This window comes from Daktulosphaira vitifoliae, unplaced genomic scaffold, assembly GCF_025091365.1.
Source record: "Daktulosphaira vitifoliae isolate Bord-2020 unplaced genomic scaffold, ASM2509136v1 Scaffold_3, whole genome shotgun sequence".
NCBI lineage: Eukaryota > Metazoa > Arthropoda > Insecta > Hemiptera > Phylloxeridae > Daktulosphaira > Daktulosphaira vitifoliae.
Window position 1 is genome coordinate 41,511,584 of NW_026099574.1, and position 25,849 is coordinate 41,537,432.

Genomic DNA, 25,849 nt, shown 5'->3' on the forward strand with positions numbered 1-25,849 from the left:
AACTCTTGTCAAATAAACACCCATATTAACAATGTTTATGTTATTAGGATAATTTTGAAAACTCGAATTCGCTAATATAACTAAAATGGTATTTTTACCGCAAATAGCTAACTTTTTTACACAAATTTGAAAAATAGGTCTTCCTAACAATATTTGTTTCAGTACAAATGTTTGAATGTTATTAATATTAATATTTATTTTATATTTAACATTCTCTCCAAAAACTATTCATTGATAACTTACAACACATTACTGACTGAGCTAGGAAGGTCTTATTAGTTAATTACTATCATTTTATTGGGTTATTAATTTTTAAACTGACAAATTCTAATTTTTTGAAACGCGAAATTGAACCTGAATTCTTTTGTAGTTGACATAGTTTTAAATTTAAACAAAAATATTTTCTAATGTATTATATATGAAGTATATTGAAAAAAGTATTTGAAATATACACCTACCTTCAAAAATTCTGTAAATTTTTTTACTAAAATTTGATTTATTCGATTTAAATTAATTGGAATAACATTTCAAAAATATCGATTGAGTTACATTAGTATTCTTAGTAACGATGTTTCTTAAAACAAAATTGCAAATACATATACTAAAAAATTAAGAAAATTTTAATGAAAATTGATTGTTTTTTATATTACCTAAACTCATCTGTATAAAATATACGTTATTGTTTACTAGTTTAACATAATAATGTACACGATAATTGATATCAATATTGTCAAAATTTAAGTAACGCACAAACTTTTTTTTCCATTCCTAATTCATTTATATTAACATATTTTTCTTTAAAAAGTTCATTTATAATAGACTTAACCTCACATAAACTTAATGGCCGTAAAGCGTGAAAATACTGAATCTTGCAAAAATTGTATGAGTATAACGTCTCTGTTAGAGGAATGTTTTTCCCTTTAAAGTTTCTATTGATCTACTTGTGCGTCCAATAACTCAACTTAGCTGCGTGTAAAATAGACGCCTTTCTAAGTTAATCGGTATCCAAATGACGCCAAAGAATTTTTCGGAAATTTAATTCAGCCATTTTCATCCGATCGGCGGATATTGTCATTAATTTCAATACTATATAATATAGTAGTCTACAAATCTAAGCAGAGAATATTACAATCACAAAGTTATTTATTAAAAATGAATACTAATTAAAAAATCATCATGCGATTAGCTTGATAGTTAAGATAAAGAATATGTTAGCTATTTTTAGAATATGAAAATGCATTTATGAAAATAATGATTAGCAAATGTAAATCAAGCAAATAAGTTTCGTCAATAAATTGCTTTTGTGTAAGAATAAGTAAAACTAAATTAAATTTTCATTTATTTAATATATTTATATGTTAAACTACAATGGTTAATAATAAATTTCCATCAATAGTAAGTCGTCTTTCAAAAACATAAATAATAATCCTTTTTCTTTTTCATTGACATAATAATACAAACATGAAAAAATTAAGAATAAAGTTTGATTATTTTTTATCTGTATTAAACGTTTAAAAATAACGTATACTTCTAGGAACACAAATATTGTTCAAATTATTTTCTTAGAACTATGAGCATACACTTCTATACCTAATGACCAAAGTCACTAAAACTTTTCGACCAGTGGTACTAGGATGGTTGAAATGATTTATGATTTGTCTCAAGAATAAGGCGGGTAGAAAAAGTTATGAAAAATTGAAGTAAAAAAGTTTCTTTGTAAAATCCTATAGTCGTCAATCAGACAATTTCTTAAGTGTTATAATATTTTCGAGACATTTTTAACTTCACAATTTATAAATGAACATTTCATTATTACGTATAATGAATTTATGAAGAAGAAAATTTTCTATTTGAAGCAATAACCTTTAGAATATTGGAAACCATAGAATTGGAATAATCATATTTTTTATTTTTGTTATTGATTATAATATATAACATTAAAAAAAATGAATGAAATATAAATTGTCCAGTTACAAAAGAACCCACATGGAAATTTTTTTTTTGCTTTTACAAATTTCTTACATTTAGATAAGAAAAATTAAAATTAAAAAAAAAAAAATTCTGACACGTTTTTTAACATGTAACAAAAATAAATATAGGGGTTTTATTTAAAGAACACCTAAGAAACATTAAAAATTAAGAAGTTTATAAATTTTCTGTAGCTATATTTTTATTAACACATAAACACTTCATTAAGACCATAAAACTAATTTATATTGTAAATAATTATAAATAACATACTATAAAGGAGTTAATAGAAATGATAAAAAATAATAACAATTTAATTAATAGATTAAGAATAATCTATTATTAAATTTGAGTAAAGTGGAAAAATGTGATAATATTACTCAGTAATAAGGTCACTAAGGGTATATAAGGGATCTTTTTTTCTGATCGGGGTTTCAGTATGTATTTAAAGTTGATAATGGTAACATTGTTCTGGAATAAGTATCTATTATTTATTTATTTTTTTTTTTTTGTGGCTTTTTGTGTAAAATATTTATTATATTTTTAATTTTAAATTATTATTATTTCATATATAAATATTTTATTTATATTTTAATACTTTGATCAAATAGAGAGGATTTTAATATTTTTTATTAATTAGACGAGAAATAAAAATACTTTAATTATATTGAGTGAGTATTTTTCATATTATTCTTTTAATTTGTAAAAAACAACAAACCCATTACATTATGGTACCTATGCATTAAAATTTTAAAAATAATTCCGTTAAGGGTATTCAATTAATAATTTTAGATAAACCTTAATGAAATATAACTTACTAAAGGAAGAAATATTAATTGTACTCTTCCCAATTTATTTAATTAATGCTTATAACTTACTCGTAGTATGAAATTATGAATAGATATATAATTATATTTGCCGCAAAATCCATCCCACTCAAACAAAATTAACACTGGTTGATTAAATATTAAAAACATTATATATTTTTTACTTAGCCATTTTAATTATTAAATTTTAGCTCAGCAGCAATATAAATAACACTATTTATATTACTACATGTTTCATAAAATAATAAATGAAAAATATTCATGATGTAAATATTAGTAAATATTTAAAGATAATAATGTTTTTTTTATATTTTATCTTCTTTACTTAATAATCACAAGTACATTTTTAAAGATCTCTATTTTGTTAATTTTTTAAATAGACAAAAACTTTTTTAGCACAAGTATTTGTCATGAAACCATAATTGAAAATCATAGTAAACTAAAGTCATGAGTAAATGACACTTAAGACTTTAGCTGACACCTACTTATAAAACTTATAGTTTTGACGTGTCGTAGGTAAAGTCTACTCTAAATTGAGATAGAATAATTACATTGAACACATTAATTGAAACATTCATACATCTTTGGTGCAGTAAAACTTTTGTTATCTTTTAAAGTCACTACCAAAGTTTTGGAGTGTACAGTTCAGTATTTTCATTTACTTAGTTAATTGATATTCTTTTATTTCTCTATATATATTTTATTTGAATAGAGGATAATAATACAATTTGTAATCTTAAATATCTGAATTTTTGGATTAATTAAAGTGTAATAAACAAAGATATACCAATAAAAGATCTATGTAACTTTAAATAATATTAAACTACTTATAGAAGTTTACTAAATGCAAAATAATTATCTTATAGTATGAGACGGCGTTTAGTGTATAAAATAATATTATGTAGAGTGTTTAATAAGTAAGGAAACGGATTTCCTTTGTTCTCATTGCTTATAACAATTGACTTATTTCCTTGCTTACTGAACAATTTGAATAAAATTTATACTGTTTATTAAAATTATTTTACAAATTTAATATTTAATAAAAATATGTTGCTGAAATAAATACAAAATCTAACTTATACACGTAGGTAATGATAAATTCATTAGTGTCAGCCGCGATCATTAATCATCAGACCAAACCCTTCTCGGCATCGGCTTTCAATTTGTCACTCAACCTGTCTGCATAACACCTAATCGAACTCATCCCTTCTATTCTTAGTCCTTGTTTTGTTATCTACCGGTAATTGCTCGCAACCAAAGAATGCGTAATCTATAGTACTTTTTTCAGCACGACAGTTTATTAATAAACAGTAAAAATTAAATTAAATCAAAATCGCCATTTGATTATATTGGATAGCAAAACAAGGTCAATGATTTTTTTTTAACTTAGATGCTTCTTATTCGCTAAGTAACCTTTGAATATTTTAGTTACTTCAGGACAAAATTTAAATTCTCTATTTTAAAGATGTTAATAGTACTAGAAAAATTGAAAATGATATATTTTATTTTTTTACAATAAAAAAAAATTAATGTTTTATTTGTATTAGACACAATCACCGTATCATGAGTATAAACTATAACGGCATGGCAACCGTTACTATGACATCATCATAAGGTTTAACAATAACGCAGGGTGTAACACAGAATCCACTGTCCTGTTACGTCAACTTGTACAAATATACATAAAACATTAGAGCAAAAAGGTGTTATGGCGCAGGTAAAATAAAACTTTTTTGGTTCACATGATTTACTTCATAAAATTTTCATTGCACTATCTACCATCAATTTTCCTGTTAATTATATTTCAGCATGCACTTAAAATAACTCGTACATATCGATATTCTATAGTAGAGTCGTAATATGTATTTGAATATTTTATAAAGTTTTTAAGAAAGTTTAACAGACTTGTAGATTTAAAAAATAAAACGTTACATTACTTATACTAAAAATATCATAAATTGTTTTGTTATATCGTGGTATAAGACCATTAACTGATATTCCTTCATACAGGGGGGGCAAGTGTGGCGCAACTGATCATTCAGTCAGTCATCGCCATAACGTTGTTTACTGTTGGTTCTCAGATGGGTGACCATACGAGAACTTAAACAATGACACGCGCCTTACCTCTTAGTAGCTACTTCAACTATAATGAGGTTGCGTCATGTTAACAACAAAACCTGTCAAATTATTGTAAGGTAAAACCGACCCCAACAATTGGTATAGAGGCTTAGGATATTAATGAATTCACACATTCAAGTAACACATAACTTCAATATTATATATACTTATTTGTCTAAAAATACTTTTTGACTTTGTGAGATAGTACTTATCTTTATAACATAATGCTCTACGTTTTTTTATAATATGAACATACCTGTTTTGACAAGCTTGAATGTGGCAGCATTATGTGTCTTCAGAATATCATTCAACGCCGGATGCGTCAGGTCCTTTAGCGAAAGGTCGTCACCCATCGCTGAGGACATGGAACTAGCGAATTTGCTACTTAAGCGTCTTCCACCGCCATCCATAACTAATAAATAATTTTTAGTTATTAAATAAATTAAAAATATTTAAAGATTTATAGATGATTTTAAATATTTATTTTTTTGCTGCTTGCTGATCATTTTATTTACTGTAACTAATTACAGTAAAAAAAAATCCAGCCCAGTGGGGTCGTAGCACAGTGGAGACGTGGCATAGTTGAGTCAAGTATAATGATGCCTGAAAGTTGTTAAACTCACTATCATAAAAAACGCTTCGATGCAAATCTATAGTTTTTAATAATTTTAAAAAATTGGTGGATTATTCCAAAAGCTACATGATCTCCTATTTCCTTATTTATCCTAATTACAAGTTTTATGATTTATAAGTGTAATATATAAATATAAATATATATATATACAGGGTGATTTTTTTATCATAACCCACTCAATTACTTATAGAATAACTTAAAAATAATGTAATACTTTTTAAATTCACCCTTTATACCTGGTAAGGGTGCCAACTTTGTTCTTTTAAATGGTAACACATATTTTTAATTTAATAAAATGTTTGAGTTTTTAATTCAATAATAAATGGCATTTGAATTTTTAATAAAACTTAATTTAATTATTAGATATAAACATTTAAAGTTTCAAATTTTTGAGTTAATATATAGGTATAATACACAAGGGTTTACAAAAACAGGTAGCTAATTAGTTTTTTATGATATTGCTATCACAGTCACGGATTGTTTATTATCAATTATGACTATCAATAGATATACTTTTTGTATTGTCAGTTAGTGTATTTATAAACTCACAACAATGTACCTTACTATCATTGATAATAACAATGCTGTGTACCTGCTAATATCGATGTCATAAAAAATCAATTAGCTACCTGTATTTGTAATCCTTTGTGTATTATACCTATATATTAACTCAAAAATTTGAAACTTTAAATGTTTATATCTAATAAACAAATTAAGTTTTATTAAAAATTCAAATGCCATTTACTATTGAATTAAAAACTCAAACATTTTATTAAATTAAAAATATGTGTTACCATTTAAAAAAACAAAGTTGACACCCTTACCAGGCATAAGGGATGAAATTAAAAAGTATTACATAGTTAATAATTCAAGAATAATGTGTAACTAAAGATAGTAATAAAAAAAATTTTTTTAATTATTATTATTATGTAAGTTATTTAGTGGGTTATGATAAAAAAATCACCCTGTATATATAAGGATATGGTTTTATTAAAAAAAAAAAAGTCGAATAAAAAGTATTTATCATAACAAAATTATAATGATCCATACATCTTTCAAAAAGTTATAGCATTTTAAAGTTAAAAATGTAAAATATAATATCGAGAAATTTAACATAAAAAATAGCATACAGTAGACATTTTCACCGTGTAGACAAAATATAGTCCAAAATTTGTTTTTTTTCATAATAAATTATATTACATAAGCTTTAATTTATGGTATATATAAAAGAGTCAGTATTTCCGAAAGTTCAGTTGAAAAAGTTAATTTTTTGTAAAAAGTTGTCATTTTGAATCCTCCCCTGTGAGCAGGTAAAGGGTCCAATTTATAAAATAAATATTTCAAATGATAGGTACATGCATATAAAAAATTATATTGATTTGGTCATTTTTGAAAAAGTTATGGCAGATTTAAGTAAAAACAATTGAAAAAATTTTGAAAAATAGCAACTTTTAAATTTGTAATTTTTTTAGAGATTTCCTCGTGTAATGTCTTTGACTAGATAAGATTTGTGATCTTTTGACGTATCGTTGAAAGAAATCGGTTCGATTTAAGCTGAGAAAAAGTGGTAAGAGACACAAAAAAAAAATTTTAAAATATTCTTAGCTTTGCATCAAAGCTAAAAAAAACACATCATAGTAAAATTAATTCCTTTTCAGTTTCGCATCGAAGCTAAATTAAAAATTTTCTTATAAAAATTAATTTAAAATAAATTACAATTGTTTGTATTTAATAATTAGCAACTAACAACTGTTTAATTAATTTTTTTACATTTTATTTCTAAATGAGTTCACGTTTTTAATCAACAAACATAGGCGCAAATAAGAAGGTTAAGCCCCCTATCCTTCTTAGGCAAAAATTAACTCCAGGAACTTCAATAATTAATATATTATTATATAAAACATGTTATAGAGCAGGAGAAAAATTAATATAGCATACACTAGAATTGTATAACAGTCGCGCCTGTGAAAATATCTAAAAAATTTAATTAAAAATTTTTTATTAAAAAGAATTTTTTTTATTAAACATTTGATAAAGATTATGATTAATATAAAATATGATTAATTGTAAAAAATAGTTTTAAAATGTAAACGTTGTGCTATAATATCACATTTGCTATTTAACTATCTACATCTGTATTGCCAAGGGAATTTTTTTAAACTTTAGCCAACTGTCCATATTACAAAAACTATTTAACGCGCCTTATTATAATTTAGTAATTTTGTTTCAGAATGAAAAAAGTTACATTGTTATCTTTCTTCTATAGTTACAGTTTCTATTTGTAAATTGTTTTTGTATAACTGGCCAAAGATTAAAAGTTAGTGTTTTTATCTACAACAATTACACCAAACTACGAACAAATGAAATACTTAAAGCAATTGTAGATATTACATATCAACTAAACTTATTGTATTCTAAACCAAAATACTTAAATGAATAGTATACATTCAAGTATATGTGTCGTAATATACTCGTCACTATCATAATAATAAATAACAGAAGGCTGCTCTGTTTATGTGTACAATAATCATTATCTCATTTTGCAATGTTATTGTTTATTGATAATTAAACATAAAATATATAAATTAATATATGTGTATTATATACACATCATTTTGATATTTTATAATACGTTATTACCGGTTTTTTTTAATTGAATATTAGGATTGACATATTGCGTTTAATTATTAAGATAAGAGTAAAAAAAGAAACTCAATTAATATAAATTTATACAAAATAATGTGTTTGTTATATATGTATAAGTTATTTATTTAATTTTTTTTTTGGTTGGTAAAAAATTTATTGTTCTAAGAATATGAATATAATTTATAAATAGAAGTTTTGATTATCTTAGATTAAAAGATTAAATTAAAGACCATTATCGTGAACACAGAGCAGACTACTGTTATTCCATATTATGACAGTGACGTGCATATTACGACATATGGTTTCAAGTATATTTTTACATAGTTGTCATACATTTAAAATTGTCAAATTCCCTTACGTTTCTATCATTTTTCAGGCAGTTTAAAAAAATTCCATATTTTGCTTAAAAGGTGTAAATATTAAATACTTATGCTGAAATGTCTGATATCATTATCATTACCCTCTAATATGTTTGCTGACATTTACATAAAATCAATTAAGGGGGTTAGCTATAGAAGTTAGTTTCAACTAAGGATTGTTGAAAATTAACTAACATAACCATTAAAGTTGAAACTAATTTGAAATGTATGATAGATTTAATAGATTTTTAGAAAAATAAGAAAAATGATATAATTTTCTCATGTTTCCATTATTTTCCTTACCCTTTTGAAAACCCCCTGACTTATTCATTTTCCAGACTTGTGCAACCATGCATATTGTCTTATAATAGAAAATAGCCATGAACATACAAGCAAAATTTAAGTTATTTAGATTTTAACTAGCTAAAAATATAATTATAAATCTACATAAATAATGTTATCAACACAGGGTAATCGATTTATCGTTAAATCTTTTAAAAAATATTTTATGATAAATTAAAAAAAAAATTTACCTAAGAAATACCAAAAAAAAATTCTTAACATTATTTTTACTTGTTTATTAAGTAGTTTATTAAATGAAATCACTCTGAATATCTCATAAAATCCTATTCTACATTATTGTTTAAAATTGATGGTCACATCATCTATTGTACAATTCTCCGTGTAATTCGAAATTATATCTTCTTGCTTGCATTGGTATTTTTGTCAATAAATTCTTTCAAATCCACCTCTTCCACGCTAAGTTCTCTTCTTAATAAATTGCTTACGCATTCTTTCAATACTTCTTAATTGTATTTTAAATAATTATAAACTAAAAATAATGTTTTTCGAATAATGTAATTCAATATTTTTATGCAGTGGTTACAACTCTGAAAGGAAAATTTTTATAATCATGTTCAAAAAGCGCCTTCCCATTATTTTTTTCATTTTGGATAAAAATTAATTAACTCTCATGCTTCTACGGATGAAAATTAATATATTATTTTACATAATAACTGAAATGATACTTTAAGTTAATTAATACCCATAAAACTAGTCAGTCCTCCTAAAATTTGAAATTAACATTTATAAGTTAATACATTTATTTAACAATTGTTCAATTGGGCTATAGCCCGATCGTAAAGTCATAAAACTCGCATTCATTTTTACAAAATTTGACTGTTAACATGATAACTGATGACGGATCATATTGTTTCACACTAATTATATTGTTAAATTACTTTTGTATTTAACATTTAATTCCATAAATGTTTTTCGGAATGCAGCAAAATCAAACGTACAAATACTGTTAACTTTGTTATTTTTAAGTACTGTAAAAACTATACATAGTATTTCATAAAAATAAAACTGTAATGAAAAACATTATATAAATCTTAATTCATAACAATTATGTGATTAATATCCAGAAAAACTGTGTTAATTTTTTTAAGTATCACTAAGTTACATTAATTTATAATATCTATTCAAAGTAAAAATAAATCAAATTTTAATAGAAACATCCAAAGTCAATACATTTTGGATTATATCTAAAATACTTAATGATCATACAAAAATACATTGTTGTAAAATGTTTATATAAACTTAATAGTATAAGTACTTGCTTTTAGCTTAAGCACACTTTGACATACTTAAATAGAAATTGATGAAATAACTACACGTGCAGGGTCATTAATGTTAGTAACTCATGCAGGATAGTTAGTTCACTGATACATATATATTCACAGGTAAAATGTTTACAATTGAGTATAGATCGTCTGTTAAATACAATGTTACAACGAAATATAGTACACAGGACTGATGTTTATACACTATCCAATTTTTCATGAGACCATGGAAATTAAATCATGCTGAATGTAAGTATCTAAATACTACATACATCGTAATTTTTAAACACAGGAATCTTAAAAGTCAAACGTTTAAAAGTCGTGCATTATATTCTGCTGAAATATTTCACAGATTGAATTTCTTGGAATTCAAAAATTATTATTGCTAGTATACAGTCAGCAAGATCTAAGAAAAACTATATACTTAAAATTTGAAATTGTTTACGTCAAATAAAACTTTAAATCAAAATGAATCATAGGACTGGTCAAATAAAAAGAAAACTTTCAAAGTAATTAATTTGATAACACTTAACTCAATAATTGTCTTTTCATTTGATATAAAAAGTTGGACACTAGGTCGTAATTCTATGATTTAAATAATGGATTCAAAAATTTAAGTTTCACAAAAAAGTAATGTATGACAAAATAAATCTCGATAGGATAATCAGGTAGTCTTAGAATAACTGGCAAGGAAAATCTTAGATGCATTATGATTCGTGTTAATGAACTTGAAATCTAATGAACTTTGAAACCTTGAAATCTAAATCTGTAGACATTATCCAATTTAAGACAACTTACTTCGGACAGTACGGTGTTGGCCGCAAAGGCAACGTTGACCAGACTGCTGCTGTTGGTGCTGTCGTGATGCAGGTTGACCAAATGACAGCTGTACGACTTCGTCCGCCGGGAAGATGACATACATGCTTCGAAGCGCAACATGGCGATAAACTCGCAGCCCTGCACTGTTTTAAAGCGATTTATCTAAAATAACATATTAATAAATATATATTAAGTATTGAAATCTTAATGAATAACAAACAAATCTATTTGGCGCATCTATTGAATGTTTTAGTAAATAATACTCAATAAATATATTATACATTTATTTTGGTAAAATATTCAAATTACTTAAAATTTAAGCATTTTTTTCAATTCTTTAAATTTAGAGATCTATATATTAGAGATACATAGTTTAAAAAACTATTTATATAAATTACATTGCTTGTTTTACAATCTTTATTTTCCAGTAAAAATCAAAAGAATAGTGATTGTCTAATATGCGATTTTTACTCAAACATCTTTAATGTCTTAAAGTAAATTTCACTAGATAAAAAGTTAAAACTGTATTTGATTTTCTAGTTACTTAAATTGCATGAATTTTTTTTTGGTTTCATTTCAAAATGATTCTATTAATAGATAAATCTTAACAAATTTAGATAAAATTAAATTTTTTGATTTATTACTGACTAAATATCAAAATAATAAACGAACTTAAGCGTTTAATAATGCTCTTTATAATTATTCAATTTTTACAATTATTTTTGTATCGATGAAATCAAATTAGGAACAATATTCTGGTTCACTTTTTATTTGAAATATTTACAATCGCAATGTGTTTTATCATTTATATGTGAATACGTAGTTTTGGTATTTACGGTGAACTAATTTAATTAGAGATAAAGCTATTTTGATCACGTCAACTGGTATGTAACAAAAATGTCGGCATAAGGATTAGGTTTAACTATACAAAATTACATTTAGATTGACCAACGCTCTAAATGGTGTTTATGCCGCGTGAATATTATGATAATTTCATAAGCCTAACAAAAACAAAAGATTAGTTATTTTCTTCTTATAATCGCTCTTTAACTTAAATGCAAAAAACATCTGTATAAAAATGTATAATTACTGCTTTACAAAGTTTTAAATTACTTAAGTAAGAATCAAATTAAACTACAAAAAGTTTTTATAGTACACAGAAAATATTTCTCAAAAAAAAAAAAAATGATTCAACTAATAATAAAGATACCATTTATTTAACAAAAATATTATTGATAAAAATGTGTTGATTTTACTAAGAAATTTTTTTAGTGTATAAAATACTTGTTTCAGTATATCTATGCCATTATCTTTAAGTTAAAAAAATAAGTTTTTTTAAAAATTACTTTTTTAGTATTTAAAAAAAAACACAATTGCAATAAGAAAAATCTAGAAAAATACATTAATATGGTTGTATAAGAGGAAAGTTAAAGAGTACATATTTGTTTGAGTATAAAAATATTTGCACTTAATAAATTGTTATTAAATAATTCACTTCTATAGTACGAAATTCATGAATTGGTTAAAAGAATCATTATTTTAAAACTTTCTGATTATCAAAAAATGGTATAATTCAAATTACAAGTTATTACTAAGGCTCTTTTAATACTTCTTATTTTATAGTTTCAACAAATTATTACATTTCCAAATTAATAAATAAATATGATCCTTTTTTTCATTAATTAAATTCTTATCGAATTTTAATTGAAAGCAAAATACATTTTATTTTTCTGATAATTGAGGATTTTATGAAAATATCTTATGTTACTAGTAACTTATTAAATAATATAAATTCCACTAGAATTAAAGAAAAAACGAGAATATCAATTCACATGACATAATTATTATATATATATATAATAAGATTAAAAAATTGATTTTTAATAACTCGAATTATTAAATATTGTAAAAATTACACAATAAAAAATTATATATTGATTAATGTACATTCAAAATTGAAATATGCCAACATAATATATTATAAGTAAATGATAATGTTATTATTATTCACTTCTATCCTTTAGATAAAAAAAGTAAAATTTGAGAATTTAAATTTTAAAATTTTATTATAATTTTTAAAATAATATAAGATTAATTGAACATATTAAAATCAAAAATCAAAATTGCAGGATTTTAATATTGTTATACTTTATACAGTTATAAGAAAAAGCTACTGTTTGGTTGAATGATTCTACTAGAATTCAAAAATTATTCTGATTGAATCCATTCGCCTAAGATATATTTATTTTAAATAACCTACGAGATTTCTTTGATCTCTTAAATGTGTTATTTAAATTAACGACCAATTCAAAGACAGGTCCTCATGCATATTTAAAACATCAGCAAGTCATTAGTTTGTGTTTTGATATGATGATTTATAATTCACTATACTTAGTCATGTGTTTATTTAATCACTAAAATAAAGTTGCTGATATTTATTACCAAAACTAAATGAAAATGAACTTTTGATATGAATAATTACATTGTTTTACTTTACTCTTAAGTAACGTTAGCAAATAATACAGTGGAAAAGACATACAAATAAATAAATAATTTAAAAAATGACTAATAGATAACAATTTTTGAACCAATATTTAAGAAATTAGTAGTATTTTTATATCTAGGCGAGAGGATTACAGCCGAGAAATTACTAATGATAAAAATAGCAGCAACCTCGATTCACCTTTTGAATTCTGAAAGTTTAACTAATTATAATTAGTTTAACAATCAGAATAATATATTACAGTAAGTTAACTTTCAAATTGAAATGGTGTTCCAATAACAAATTTACAATATAATTATTAAAAACGTTTGATACTAACCTGTTCATTATAAATATGGTTTTAGAAAAAACAACAATTATTTCTAGATTTTAACTTTGAAAATAAAATTTTTTTTATCAAAAATTTTTTCCAAAAAATGTTTAATAGTATATTTTAAGCCTTAGTCATGCATCCCATCAAAGTAATTTACTTATATAGTTTAGTTATCACGTAAAATCAAATCTTTCATAGTTTTTTCTGACTTACATATTCACTTTTTTTTTAATACAATATTATTAATATAATATTCTTTAAGCGTTTCATTGTCTAATAAGCAAAATAAAAATAAAATTTGTTTCATGGGTAATTAGTGATGTTTTCAAAAAATACCTTTTACCAAAACTTAAAACTTTTACGAGTTTAAAAAACTTTAGTCATAAATATTTTTTAGTTTATTAAGTATAAATAATAATTAGAAGTTTATATTATGATAGTTTGTTCGACTGGCTTATTCAAAAATAATACTTTTAAATAGACTACAAAAGTATAATATTTAATGATGTAAATAATCAAAAAATTAAAAATCAATACTAAGATTATTAAGAATAAAAAATTACCATATAATAGCACATTATAATAAAAATCAAGCAAACTCTGTTTTAACATGCATCAATCCTAAAAAATTGTAATTTATTAATAGTTAACTCAAATATGAAAACAACAGAAAAGAGTTTGAAATACAAAAAAAATATTAATAAGCCTTAAAACTTTTTTTCCTTTCAATATTAATTTATAAACAGAATGTCCTACCATGTTTAGACAAATATTATAACTTTTTGATCCACTTATTATATTTCATACTTTTTTGATAAGCAAACACTAAGGTTTGAAACAAAATATCGTAAAATAAACACGAAAAAATTTAAATTTTTACACATTTTAATATTTTCTAGAAATTTAACCATAAAATATTAGGATGATATTTTTCTACCAAATTATTTTTACATAATACATTAAAAATATTTAAATTTTTTGATAAAAAAAAAAAGTAATATTTTTTTTAAACTTAGAAAGACAGCTAATGAAGGTGATTGAATCAAGAAAAGTAAAGTTAATCGAACACATAATCCGACACAATGTCTTTATAATCAACATCTTCGAAGGATGAATCGAAGGATCTAAATTAACTGGGGAAAAACCAAGAGGACGTCCTGGAAAACAATATTTTGAACATATGTTGGAACTCATGAACTGTGCGTCTTATGTTTCACTGAAGAATTTGACGTCAAACAGAGAAGAGTAGCTCACCGACTAGACATTGCCTTTATTAGAAGTTGATGATGATGATAATATTTTTTTATGATATCATTATAGTCTTGCTTTGAAAAGTTTTTAAAAAAGACTAACAAAAAATATTTAGTGGATCAAAATTTATTGGATTTATATTATGGTGGCCATTCTGTATATTTTTGTTTTTAAATTAAGTTTATTAACGAAGTTAATTGGAAGTTATTATTTTTTCAGAAGAACCTTTTTATCATTTTAAGAGCTAAACTCTTGTCTACATGAATAACTAATAATAAGGTATCATTAAAATTTTGTCAAATTTTCAAAATGACATAGATTATTGATTAACTAAAATTCATAATACTAGGATAATGTAACTATATCCTTGAATAAGCAGTACAACGCTAAATGTGAAACATCAAATTTTCAAGATAATCATTATGTTTATTCACCAATGTTTGCGTTTGAAAGTGATTTTTTCTTGTTATGTTATTAAACAAAATATGTGACCACTTTTTTGTTTAATTTTAGATTTCTTGCCTTCACCACATTTCTTTATGATACGATAACTTTTTGATTTGATAACTGGTTGATCTTTGAAAATCTGAAAATTTATTTTGTGGATAATTCTTCTACAAGGTTCAAAATAGTCTTACACAATTAAATTTTTTATAATATTAATTAAGTAAATAAAACCTAATTATTTTTTTATAATAAAGTGGAAGAAAGTGTTGCACTTCTTATGACATTTTATTACATCACTTCTACCTATATCTTTGGCGCGTACATATCTGTCTCAAGATTTTTTCGACTCCTATTTGTTTATAAAAACAAGTATTTTCATAGAAACCAGTTAAAGTTAGTTACTGGATTGATTTATTAATTTATAATCTAAATAAGATGTACATTCCAATTGTTTTATAACAATGATCCTAATTCATCAGAAATGTTAGAGATATCGTGGTAGTGTGTGTTAGGAAATTTTGTATAAAATAGTAAGTATATTTCAAATTTATAAAAACTCTATTTTAGTTATAAAAGAAACAACCAATGAATTGCTAATTGGATTCTTAAATAATCCTACAGTCCAGTTCAGTCTTTTTTAAACAAATCTTATAGTAAGTGATCAAAATTTATTTTCTATACTTATCAAGCTTAAATTTCATTGAATTGACAAAAAAAAAAAAATTTATAATTACGCTATTTTAATATATTTTATAAAAAATAAATAACAAGGTGCATCTATATATATATATTTAAAGTGATTGTGTCCGACTATCTTACGCTTTAAAAGATAGAATTGAATTTTAAACTCCCATTATATATATTGTATGTGGAAATTGAAGGTCGTTATCAAAACTTGACACTTAATTTTATGGCAATTTGGTTTGTAAACTTGCAGCTCAATGGACGGGGATAGTCACTTATATTTCAAGGTCTATGGTTTCAATATTAGGAATACCTCCAATTTAATAGAGCACAAGCTAAAATTAAATATTTATAGAATTTTATTTTTAAATTGTCCCCGTTTAATTCATCATTTGCATTTGGGCTATTCAAACGTAACAGATTTTTTAAACGCTGTTCATTATATATTATTAATTTAAGTTATGTACAATGATATAAAAAAATAGAAGAAAAACTACTAAGCATTTTAAAAAATTATAATATAACTAGTAGCATATTAACTTGTATCATATGTAATTAATTATACAAAATAGTGTTTCAGGTAATATAATTCATTTTAAATAAATAAATTAAATACATACATCATTTTATAAATTTTATTTTTTGTAGGCCAGGACTTAAATTCAGTTCAATAGATTTATTATAATTATATTATATGATCCATACGACTAAATTGTAAATAAACCTAAAAAAACCTTATCTTTCATTTTCTCCTTGGAACTAATTTTAAACTAAAAACCCACATTAACACTGAAATCTAATTACAATTTATTGTCGTTATAGAGGCAATAAATGTTAAATTTAATTGTGAAAATATTATAACTTGAGAGCTATTTTTGGTCTCATGTCCATATGCTCTAAGTATTATGTTATAAGGTGAACATTTTTTTAGGAAATTATGTGTGTTAAGATGTGGATCATAGAGCCACGGCTTATTTAATAGCTTATGTTAAAAACAATTGCTTGATTGTTCGCCAGATTAACAACCTTTGTAATAGTAACGATTTGGACGAGAGCCCTTAATTATGAAATAACGTAATAAAGTAACTACAATAAATTTAGCTATACCATAATAAATTTATTATTCAGATATTTCTGAAACATACAAAAGTAGTATTTTTCTAATAATTCAAACATTTTTCTCCAATTAACTATTAGAAAATCTAACAAAATTTTAAAACTTAATTTATAAAATAAGTCGACATGACGTGGATCACTCAATCGCCACTTTTGCGCTGTTTACTGTTAGTGTCCGAATGGATGACCATACGGGAACTTTAACAGTGACACATACCTTGTCCCTTTACTTGTTTCATCAGCTATAATGAATATTATGGAATATATTGTAATAAGATAGAGTCAAACTTAAATAGTTAGGATAATGGTATCGTGAACAATAATTAGAATTATTACCAATAACTTTTTTTCTTTTTTTATATCCATATTACAGAGGCTAAAGGAGATGATGATGATAATAAATAATATAACGCCTAGCAAACATTTATTTACAAATAATACAATTATTAAATAAACGGATACCATCAAAGTCAATTCAATTTATTTTAAAGCAAAAATGATTAAGCCATTTTATTCGTGTATATCTTACTAAATGTTTACAATTACAAACGCTGCAGTCGATATTGAAACATTCTTAAAAACAAAAATCATTTTCATTGTATTTATTTTTAATCAGTGTCGCATTAAGAGCTAATGCTATCCAGAAACAAACAAGCTTAATCGCCTTCTTTTAAACTCTCCTCCTCCAATAAAACCTCATTTATTACATTATTTAAACAGATGTTTCAACGAAAGATTCAACGATTGATGTTACAAGCAATTCCCCGGTAAACCAATTATAGTGTGATATTTCTAAACTGATACGAGGTGTTACTATTTAACAACCGGACTGATCTTTTATGATATTTATGGAATTTTTTACGTTCACTAGGTCTCAAGAGGCAGAAGGTTAATCAATATTTTTATATTAAGACTCTGACGGCCCTTTGTAAACGTGTGAGAAGGCGAAACCCAACTTATAGAATACCAAGTTCTGGATGCTCCATCAAAACAACGGCACAGGCCCATTCTGTTTTATCAGCGTGGCGTTCTTCCAAAATATGACATCATCTTGTTTGAACATCTACCGTACTCATCGGACTTTTTTTTTATTTCCAAAAGTCAAATTGGTTCAAAGGGGGACAAATTTTATAGTACGGAAGCGGTTAAAGCAATTGAGATGGGATTCTTAACCAACTGACGGAAGCGGACTTCCAGCACTGCTTTCAACAATGGAAATGTCGTATAGAACGGTATAGGGATCGCGAAAGGGAGTACATCAAAGGCAATAAAGGTTCTGATGTGATTGGTAACGAATAAAAAGTTTTATGACATAAGCCCAGTTATTAATAGCCACACACACATATATATTGAATCACTGAATATTCTATACCTAGACTTAAGACGTTTTAATAATAATTTACTACATTGTCACATCACGATTTTTCAAAAAACAAATTATATTTCTTACCAATTTATTACTTTTTTTTTCGAATTAAAAAAATTTAAGTAACTTTTATAAAGTAAAAAATCTCATAGAGTAAAACACTTCCAACCCCAGGAAATGATAAAATTTCATAAAATCACCGATGGAGGTTATATTTTGATGACTTATCTTCTATAATATAGAAGATAAGTTTACATATTATGTAAACAGCCTTTAAATTAAACAAAAAATATTATTTTCATATTATAAATCACCGTTATTCGTGTTTTAAAATTTTTTATTTCAATTTTACGTTATAGTTATTTATATTTATAGATTAATTTATATTTTTAAATCATTCAGTATAGTTATATAAGCAAGAAAAATTAGCACATCCCCACTGTGCTGAGTTTCATTGTGTATAAAAAAAATTCAAAATTTATTAGTCATGGAAAACTTAAATTAATTCAATTTTTCCTATATTACGAGTGAAGTATGTGTGACAAATATATTATTTAATACCGACTAGTAACAAAGTGTATCTTTGCATCGCAAAAATAACAAAAGCAACATAACATTGTTATGTTAGTCTTACTTTCATAGTGTACTCCAACTGAAGTTTTGTTTTTAAAGAAATACATCCACATACAAAAATATTTTTTATGAAATACGTAAACATTTACACGCTGGATAACTTAGGATATTTTTCAAGTCTAATATGGACAAAAAATATGATATAATAGAAAAATAATAACAAACAACGAAAAATAAACACATTTTATTATTCTTTTCTAAACCAATTATCGATTAAGACCATTTTTACAGTTTGAAATTATTTAATACTAGGCGTATTTAGACATAAGCAATTAGAAAGGCGCTATACTTAAATTGTATACATAAAATTTTCTTTTCGTTTGAAATCTACCAGGAATTGTATCTTTTAATGATATAAATTATACCAAATAACCAAACATTAACTTAAACAAAAAAATTCGATTTTATAATTAATGAACTTCTAAAAACGGGCACGTAAATATTTTGGAAGAGAATGAAAAACTTTGTGCGAGCAGATCTCCCTTGCCTCTGAAACCTTTATATTTGTAAAAATTACATCAACGTGTTACTAACAATATTGGATCACATAAATGGCTTTGTTTTAATTAAGCTTATTACAAATTTATTTTCAACTTTTAAATTGAACTTTTATATACATATAAAATTTTTTAAATGTTTGATTTTGTTAAATAATAGGTGATAGGAGAATATGTGTTATTATACAGGGTGTTCAGTAAGTCAGGAAACGGGTATCTATTGTTCTCATTGTTACAAACAATACCCGTTGGTTACCCGTTTCCTGACTTACTGAACACCCTGTATACACATTATATCATTATTATTACAATGCACTATATAAAATTTTAATTAAAAAAACAAATGACAAGACATCTATTAAAATATAACAATAAGCTTCATATATACTTTTGAATGTTTAAAAATATACCAATATAATTTTGTATAAAAAAAAACATATATTAATTATATAGAAGAAACAGGAAATAATAAACAATATATAATAGTGATGTGTCATTCATAAGGTAATAAATAATGTGTAAAATATTATGGAATAAACGGTAGAACATTATGAAATTTAGACAATTATTGACAAAAATGTAATAAATTACTACAAAACGATTAATAAAGAAATAATGGTAGCGTCGGTGATCAATTCTTACCTTTAAAAATATCATCAAAATTAATATAAAAAGCCCAAATAATTTTGGTCTTTTTGACTGAGGGTTCAATCAGTCGCCTTCAGATTTGTTCAATCACTCACAAAAGCTCTCAGTTACTCTCAATTATGGTCAGTCAATCTCGTCACACTTCGTTTTGAACTCATCAAAATTATGCCTAAGAAGTGATTCGCCTTGTCCATATTGTGATTTCATAAAAAAAAGAACATGTATTTATTTTATAGTATTTACTGGAAATATCAAGGTAAGAAAACAATCATTTCATCAAAAATCTATAAGATTTATAATTAAGTTATATGAGTACTTAGTTTAAGTAGGGTTACAAAAAGAACAATTATTTATCAATAATATAGAAATACATTAAGTAAATTTAATAAATTAATAATATTTGTACGGAGTTATTTGACATAGTTAGATCATTGATACGTGGTTTTATTGGAATTAAGTTGGGGGTAAATAAACACTATACAACTCTGGGTAAACACACGATGTGACTCAAACCCACCTATTATTTGTAACTGTCAATACTAATGTCATTATTGATATTAAAGAGTGTGACAACTGATCACGATAAATACCATATCAATAAATAAAGATATCTACATTTTTCAATCATTTTTTATCTTTCTTACAAACACTTGTACTCATAAGCCAAGAAATTTTATTATTAATACGATTATTATTAAAACAAAAAATAATAACTCTCCATATACCCTCTGTATTTTACATCTAAGTTTTATTTTATTTTGAGTTACATTATTTGTAGATTCGATTTAAATATTCCCCACCATTTGACCGCCATTAATTCCTATTTAAATATTATTTTAAACTGAAAAAAATAAAAACTCTGAAACTTTTTTTTATTAAAAAAGAAAATCTGTTTATTAAAAAATAAAGATGTTTTTCTATGTATATTATATGATCTTTTGTCCAACCATTTAGATATTTTTTCATTCATAATAATTTCCCAAGTAAAATAAACAACAATGATCTTCCTTGTTTATCTTATTATTCATCACATCGATAAAATATTATTTATTATAAAAAAAAAAAACAACTAAATAATCAGTTAACCCATCAACGCCTGGCGTCCCCATATGGTGACATTCGTATTGCTATTTTTATCGCGCGAATAATTTAATAGGTAAAAGCCGAGTGTACCCATATGGTGACACTCAATATCTCAGAAATCGTATTTTCAAAAAATTTAAAAATAATTTTTTTTTATTTTTGTGTTGTATATTAATCTGTTTTTAGTAAAAAAAATTGAAAGTTTGAAAAAAAATAATTCTCGGCGTTGATGGGTTAAACTAAATAATTTTACTGTAATCTATAGAACTTAATTAAAATATTTTAGATTACCCCTTTATTTTTTATTATTATAAATGTTTCTTGATGCAAATTATCTAAATTTATCAATTGTAATAAAACTACTCTAAAACACATTCATTCAGAAATATGATCATAATTTAGCATTTTGATGATCTAGACTAATTTTATTACTTAATAACTTCAAAAAATTGAATTTATAAAACCAATTTTTATAACCAAGTGCAGTATTTTAATGGCCTATGTAGAGTAACGTTTGACAAACACCAATGCAGAGATTGTTTCTGTATCTTTTTAATGCATTGCGTGCATTGCTGATATTGTATATTTTATTATGGCTTCTACTTTCAATGCGGCACGTTAGTGGTAGCAAGACATCATAATGTAAATTAACTTCGATAGAAAACAGTCTTTTAATCACGTGATATATTAAGTGAACTCATTTAAAGGATTTACTACCATAAAATAAATAATTAATAAGTATTTAACTATGTAATCTATAGTGAAAAATGTATTTATAATTATATCATATAACTTATAACTATAAAAGTAAATGAAACTTTTTTAACTCTTAGACCGTATGCATATTATTATTTCTGACGTGTCGATTCATAAGAAACTTTCCTAACTTCAAAGAGTATGACTGTTTATAAATCATAAGTCTCGAGTCAAATCTTAATTAAATTTTTTAAAAACTGAACTCTTATACATTTTATTACTGAAAATAGCTGAATAAATGAATTAAATCAATTTTACTTAACTAAGTGTTACCACATTTTGGTCAACTTTTAATAAGATGACCAAAGTTAATTACAATAAAGAGAAAAATAATATTAAATAAATAAACAAATCCAGCAATTTTTTATTTTATTTTGCAAAAAATAAAATGTAATAAGGTTTTAATAAAATACATTTTTTGTTCAGTTAAACATTCATTCACTTTACAAACATTAAGTATTTGATTTGTAGTATTTTTACGTACCTATATTAAATATTCTTTTAACTTCTTTTATATTGTAATTTTATTTGATCGATAAATAAAAAGACCAAAAGGTTGAATAATAAAAAAACTTTTTTTGAAAATGTATTGAATAATAGATTTTATAAGACTGAGCAATAATATACTAAAATATTAATTTATACCGACAATAAGTTAGAGATATATTTAAGTGTTAGGGATAATCAGAGGGATGGAAAATGAGTATTTTAAATCATTTGTTTAGATGGTAGTTTAATTTAAAAAATAATACAATATTATTGTTAAACGTTTTAATTTAATTTAACAAAAATTCAAAAATAATATAGACCGAGTTATGGTAATATTTATTGAACCATCATACAATTTTACTGATTCATATAAAATCTTTCAAACAAAAAAATCATTATATGATTAGATAATTTAATGCCTGACGGAAGATTTTTAATAAAAGAAATTACTGACTCTTATAACTTAATCGTGGATTTTTAAGGAATCCTATTTACTAGTTATTGTTTATAAAAAATTTAATTTTCAATAAAAAAATTGTTTTTGATTAGGCACTAGTTTTTTATACTTTTAATAAGCTGTATAAATTTCATTGAAATCCGTCAAGTGGTTTTTGAATTACAGTGGTTACTGACTATTGAAAGAGAGTCCAACAAATATAACCATAATCTGGTCTACAATAAATTTTGTTTTTATTTTTTGTCAAATATAGTTAAAACGCAATATAACAACTTTATATTATTTGTTGTATAAAATAAATTACACTACTTTCAAAATACTCATTTTTTCATCCCTCCGACTACCCCTAACCCCTTAATAAGAGATACTATGTTGACACAATACCATGTTTCCTTCAACCGCACATCACGTAATCAACCTATATGGAGGTGTTACAGGTTCAGAGTCTAAAGTGCACGGTGACCTAGTGGTAGGTTTGTCTTAAAGGACGCTTTGAATCGCGGATTCTATTCCCGTACCATGTCACTATTTTCAATCCCCGACGATCGTGTTGACATGGAAATGATAATATTAATCTGGTAACAATTATAATATGAATTCACATACATTTATATAAAATCAAAAAAATCGGGAAAGTTTTACAAAATTAAATTAATTAATTTTGAATGAAAAATGTTGGTGAAATTCTCTATGAAAACATATCTTCATAAAAATGTAAAATAACAGTTCAAAGTTAAATCTATTTCATTAAATTGGATATATCTATTATAGTTTCTAATAATTAGATTAAGAACTTAATTGAAAACATTTTTAGTCCAGTCAGGGTTGAAATAAAGGCAACCTAAGATTAAATCCAGGAAATTATTTAGAAAATAGATTCCAGATCGTGAAAATATGAAGACTGTTTAGAGAGCATCAGTAAACAAACGAAGGAATATTCCTTTGTATACCTTAAGTAATGAAGTGCCGTTATGCCCAAAAAGTCTGATCTACACCTTTATACAGTTATAAAGAAGCCAATAATTAATAGAAAAAAAAATTCCTTGTGTGCCAATACACAAAGAGGTTACTCGGAATGAAAAATTAACCTAATAAAAGTTCAGAAATAAACACAGCTGATATACATTTTAATGATCAAGTAATAATAGTAGAAATAAGTACGGTTTTGATTATAATTAAGATGCAAAAACTTAAAATATCAAATTTCTAAATTCATAATTTAAACAAATATCAATTACTTTTTACTTCAATATTCTGATATCAGTATATTCTAAATTAAGCGCGTTAATATACTGGGGCACTCTACACGACCCGTCTATTTGCACGTTGCGACTTCTGCCGATGATACGCGTGACGTCGTCATATTTGTCTCAGCGTGTGGTTTTATTTTTGTAATTCGTAACGCGCGTTGGCCGCGGCTGGCCCGGCGGACAACGGTGAAAATAGATAACACACGCATCATTTTAGGACATGTCCATGTAAAGCTGATAAATAATTTTTTCGCATGAAATCACCTGCAAACGAATTAAACGTCTTCCAAAATTATTGACGTTCGATTAAGCTCAAACGAACAATCGTTTATGTTTTTAGAAAAACATGTTGCTCGATAAATTCGAATTATTCGTTTTTTTATGTCATTAATGATAGCTACGGTTTTTATTTGTTACTTGACCGCGGATTGACGTCTAGAGACGTTTCTCTATACGTTTATTTTTTGCAACCTTTTTGATGGATCGGTGCTTGCAGCTGATACAGGAGCGGAAAAAATGAGAGAATATCAAAACACCACTAATTGTAATTAGTTTTAAAAGAGTGTAGCATAATTTTGAAATAAAAATTTATACCAAACGACCTAGTTCGTGAGGGAGAAAATTAATTAATAGCATAACTACTATTATGATTTATAAGGGAGCAAGTAGTAGCGATCGTTTGATCGAGTCTTCATTTTTAATGATATTTTAAAATACACTCACCCTATGAGATAACCGCCAAACAATTAATTATTCGAATTTAATTGAAAACGGAGATCTATCGGCCGCGGTCATATGTTACAGCGGTGGTGCGTTAAGATTTTCAAAAAACCCCGTAAAAACTTTAGCGGTGTCAAACATTCGTCGTCCGAAGCAAACCCATCTGGTGAGTACTACCACACGGCGGCGGGCCGACAGCATGCAAAGTTACTGTCCACACAAACCCACACCAACGTCGGGGGTGTCGCACGCACCGCTTAAGAAGGGAACAAAACCGGCCACACTACCGCGGCAAACACGCGCGCGTACACGTACACGACTGACACGACGTGCCGCCCGATGCGAATGGTAGCGACGACTACTCACCCGCTACCCGCGTTCCCATAGTAACGCGAGGCCGCTATGCCGTATGCGCTTGTGTGTTTCGTGCCACCCGACTTGTTGATGGCTGTTGAACGCCGCGCGATATTTTAACTACAAAAGCGCACTACTTTATCGCACATCAACTTAAACGTACAAGTCTCAATCATAAATTAATAAAAGGTATAAAAGTAAAACGTCCAACATAACTTAGTTTGCTCACTTAAAATAATATTTGCGAAGACAAACATAGTCTTTAAATGATAATGAGGCTGATTTT

At 25.3% G+C, this 25,849-nt stretch overlaps 1 protein-coding gene and 1 long non-coding RNA gene across 13 annotated transcripts in view; one reads left to right on the forward strand and one right to left on the reverse strand.

Moving 5' to 3' along the window:
• The window catches only part of LOC126902806 (uncharacterized), a 171,698-nt gene extending 146,159 nt beyond the window's left edge, over window positions 1-25,539 (reverse strand). For 11 of the 12 annotated variants that reach the window (XM_050680419.1, XM_050680426.1, XM_050680421.1 and 8 more), the window contains exons 1-3: window positions 25,213-25,539; window positions 10,976-11,158; window positions 5,170-5,325 (exon numbers count right to left, since the gene is read on the reverse strand). In XM_050680419.1, coding sequence (XP_050536376.1) covers window positions 5,170-5,325; window positions 10,976-11,099 — 280 coding nt within the window. In that variant the 5' untranslated portion in view covers window positions 11,100-11,158; window positions 25,213-25,539. Of the gene's footprint in view, window positions 1-5,169; window positions 5,326-10,975; window positions 11,159-15,497; window positions 15,650-25,212 lie in introns of all 12 variants that reach the window. The other variant, XM_050680416.1, reaches the window with a different exon arrangement.
• On the forward strand, window positions 2,271-10,611 carry LOC126902807 (uncharacterized). The gene is made up of 3 exons (XR_007703342.1): window positions 2,271-2,639; window positions 4,343-4,512; window positions 10,298-10,611. It is a non-coding gene; the product is annotated as an uncharacterized LOC126902807 (long non-coding RNA).
• Window positions 25,540-25,849: the final 310 nt, after the last annotated feature.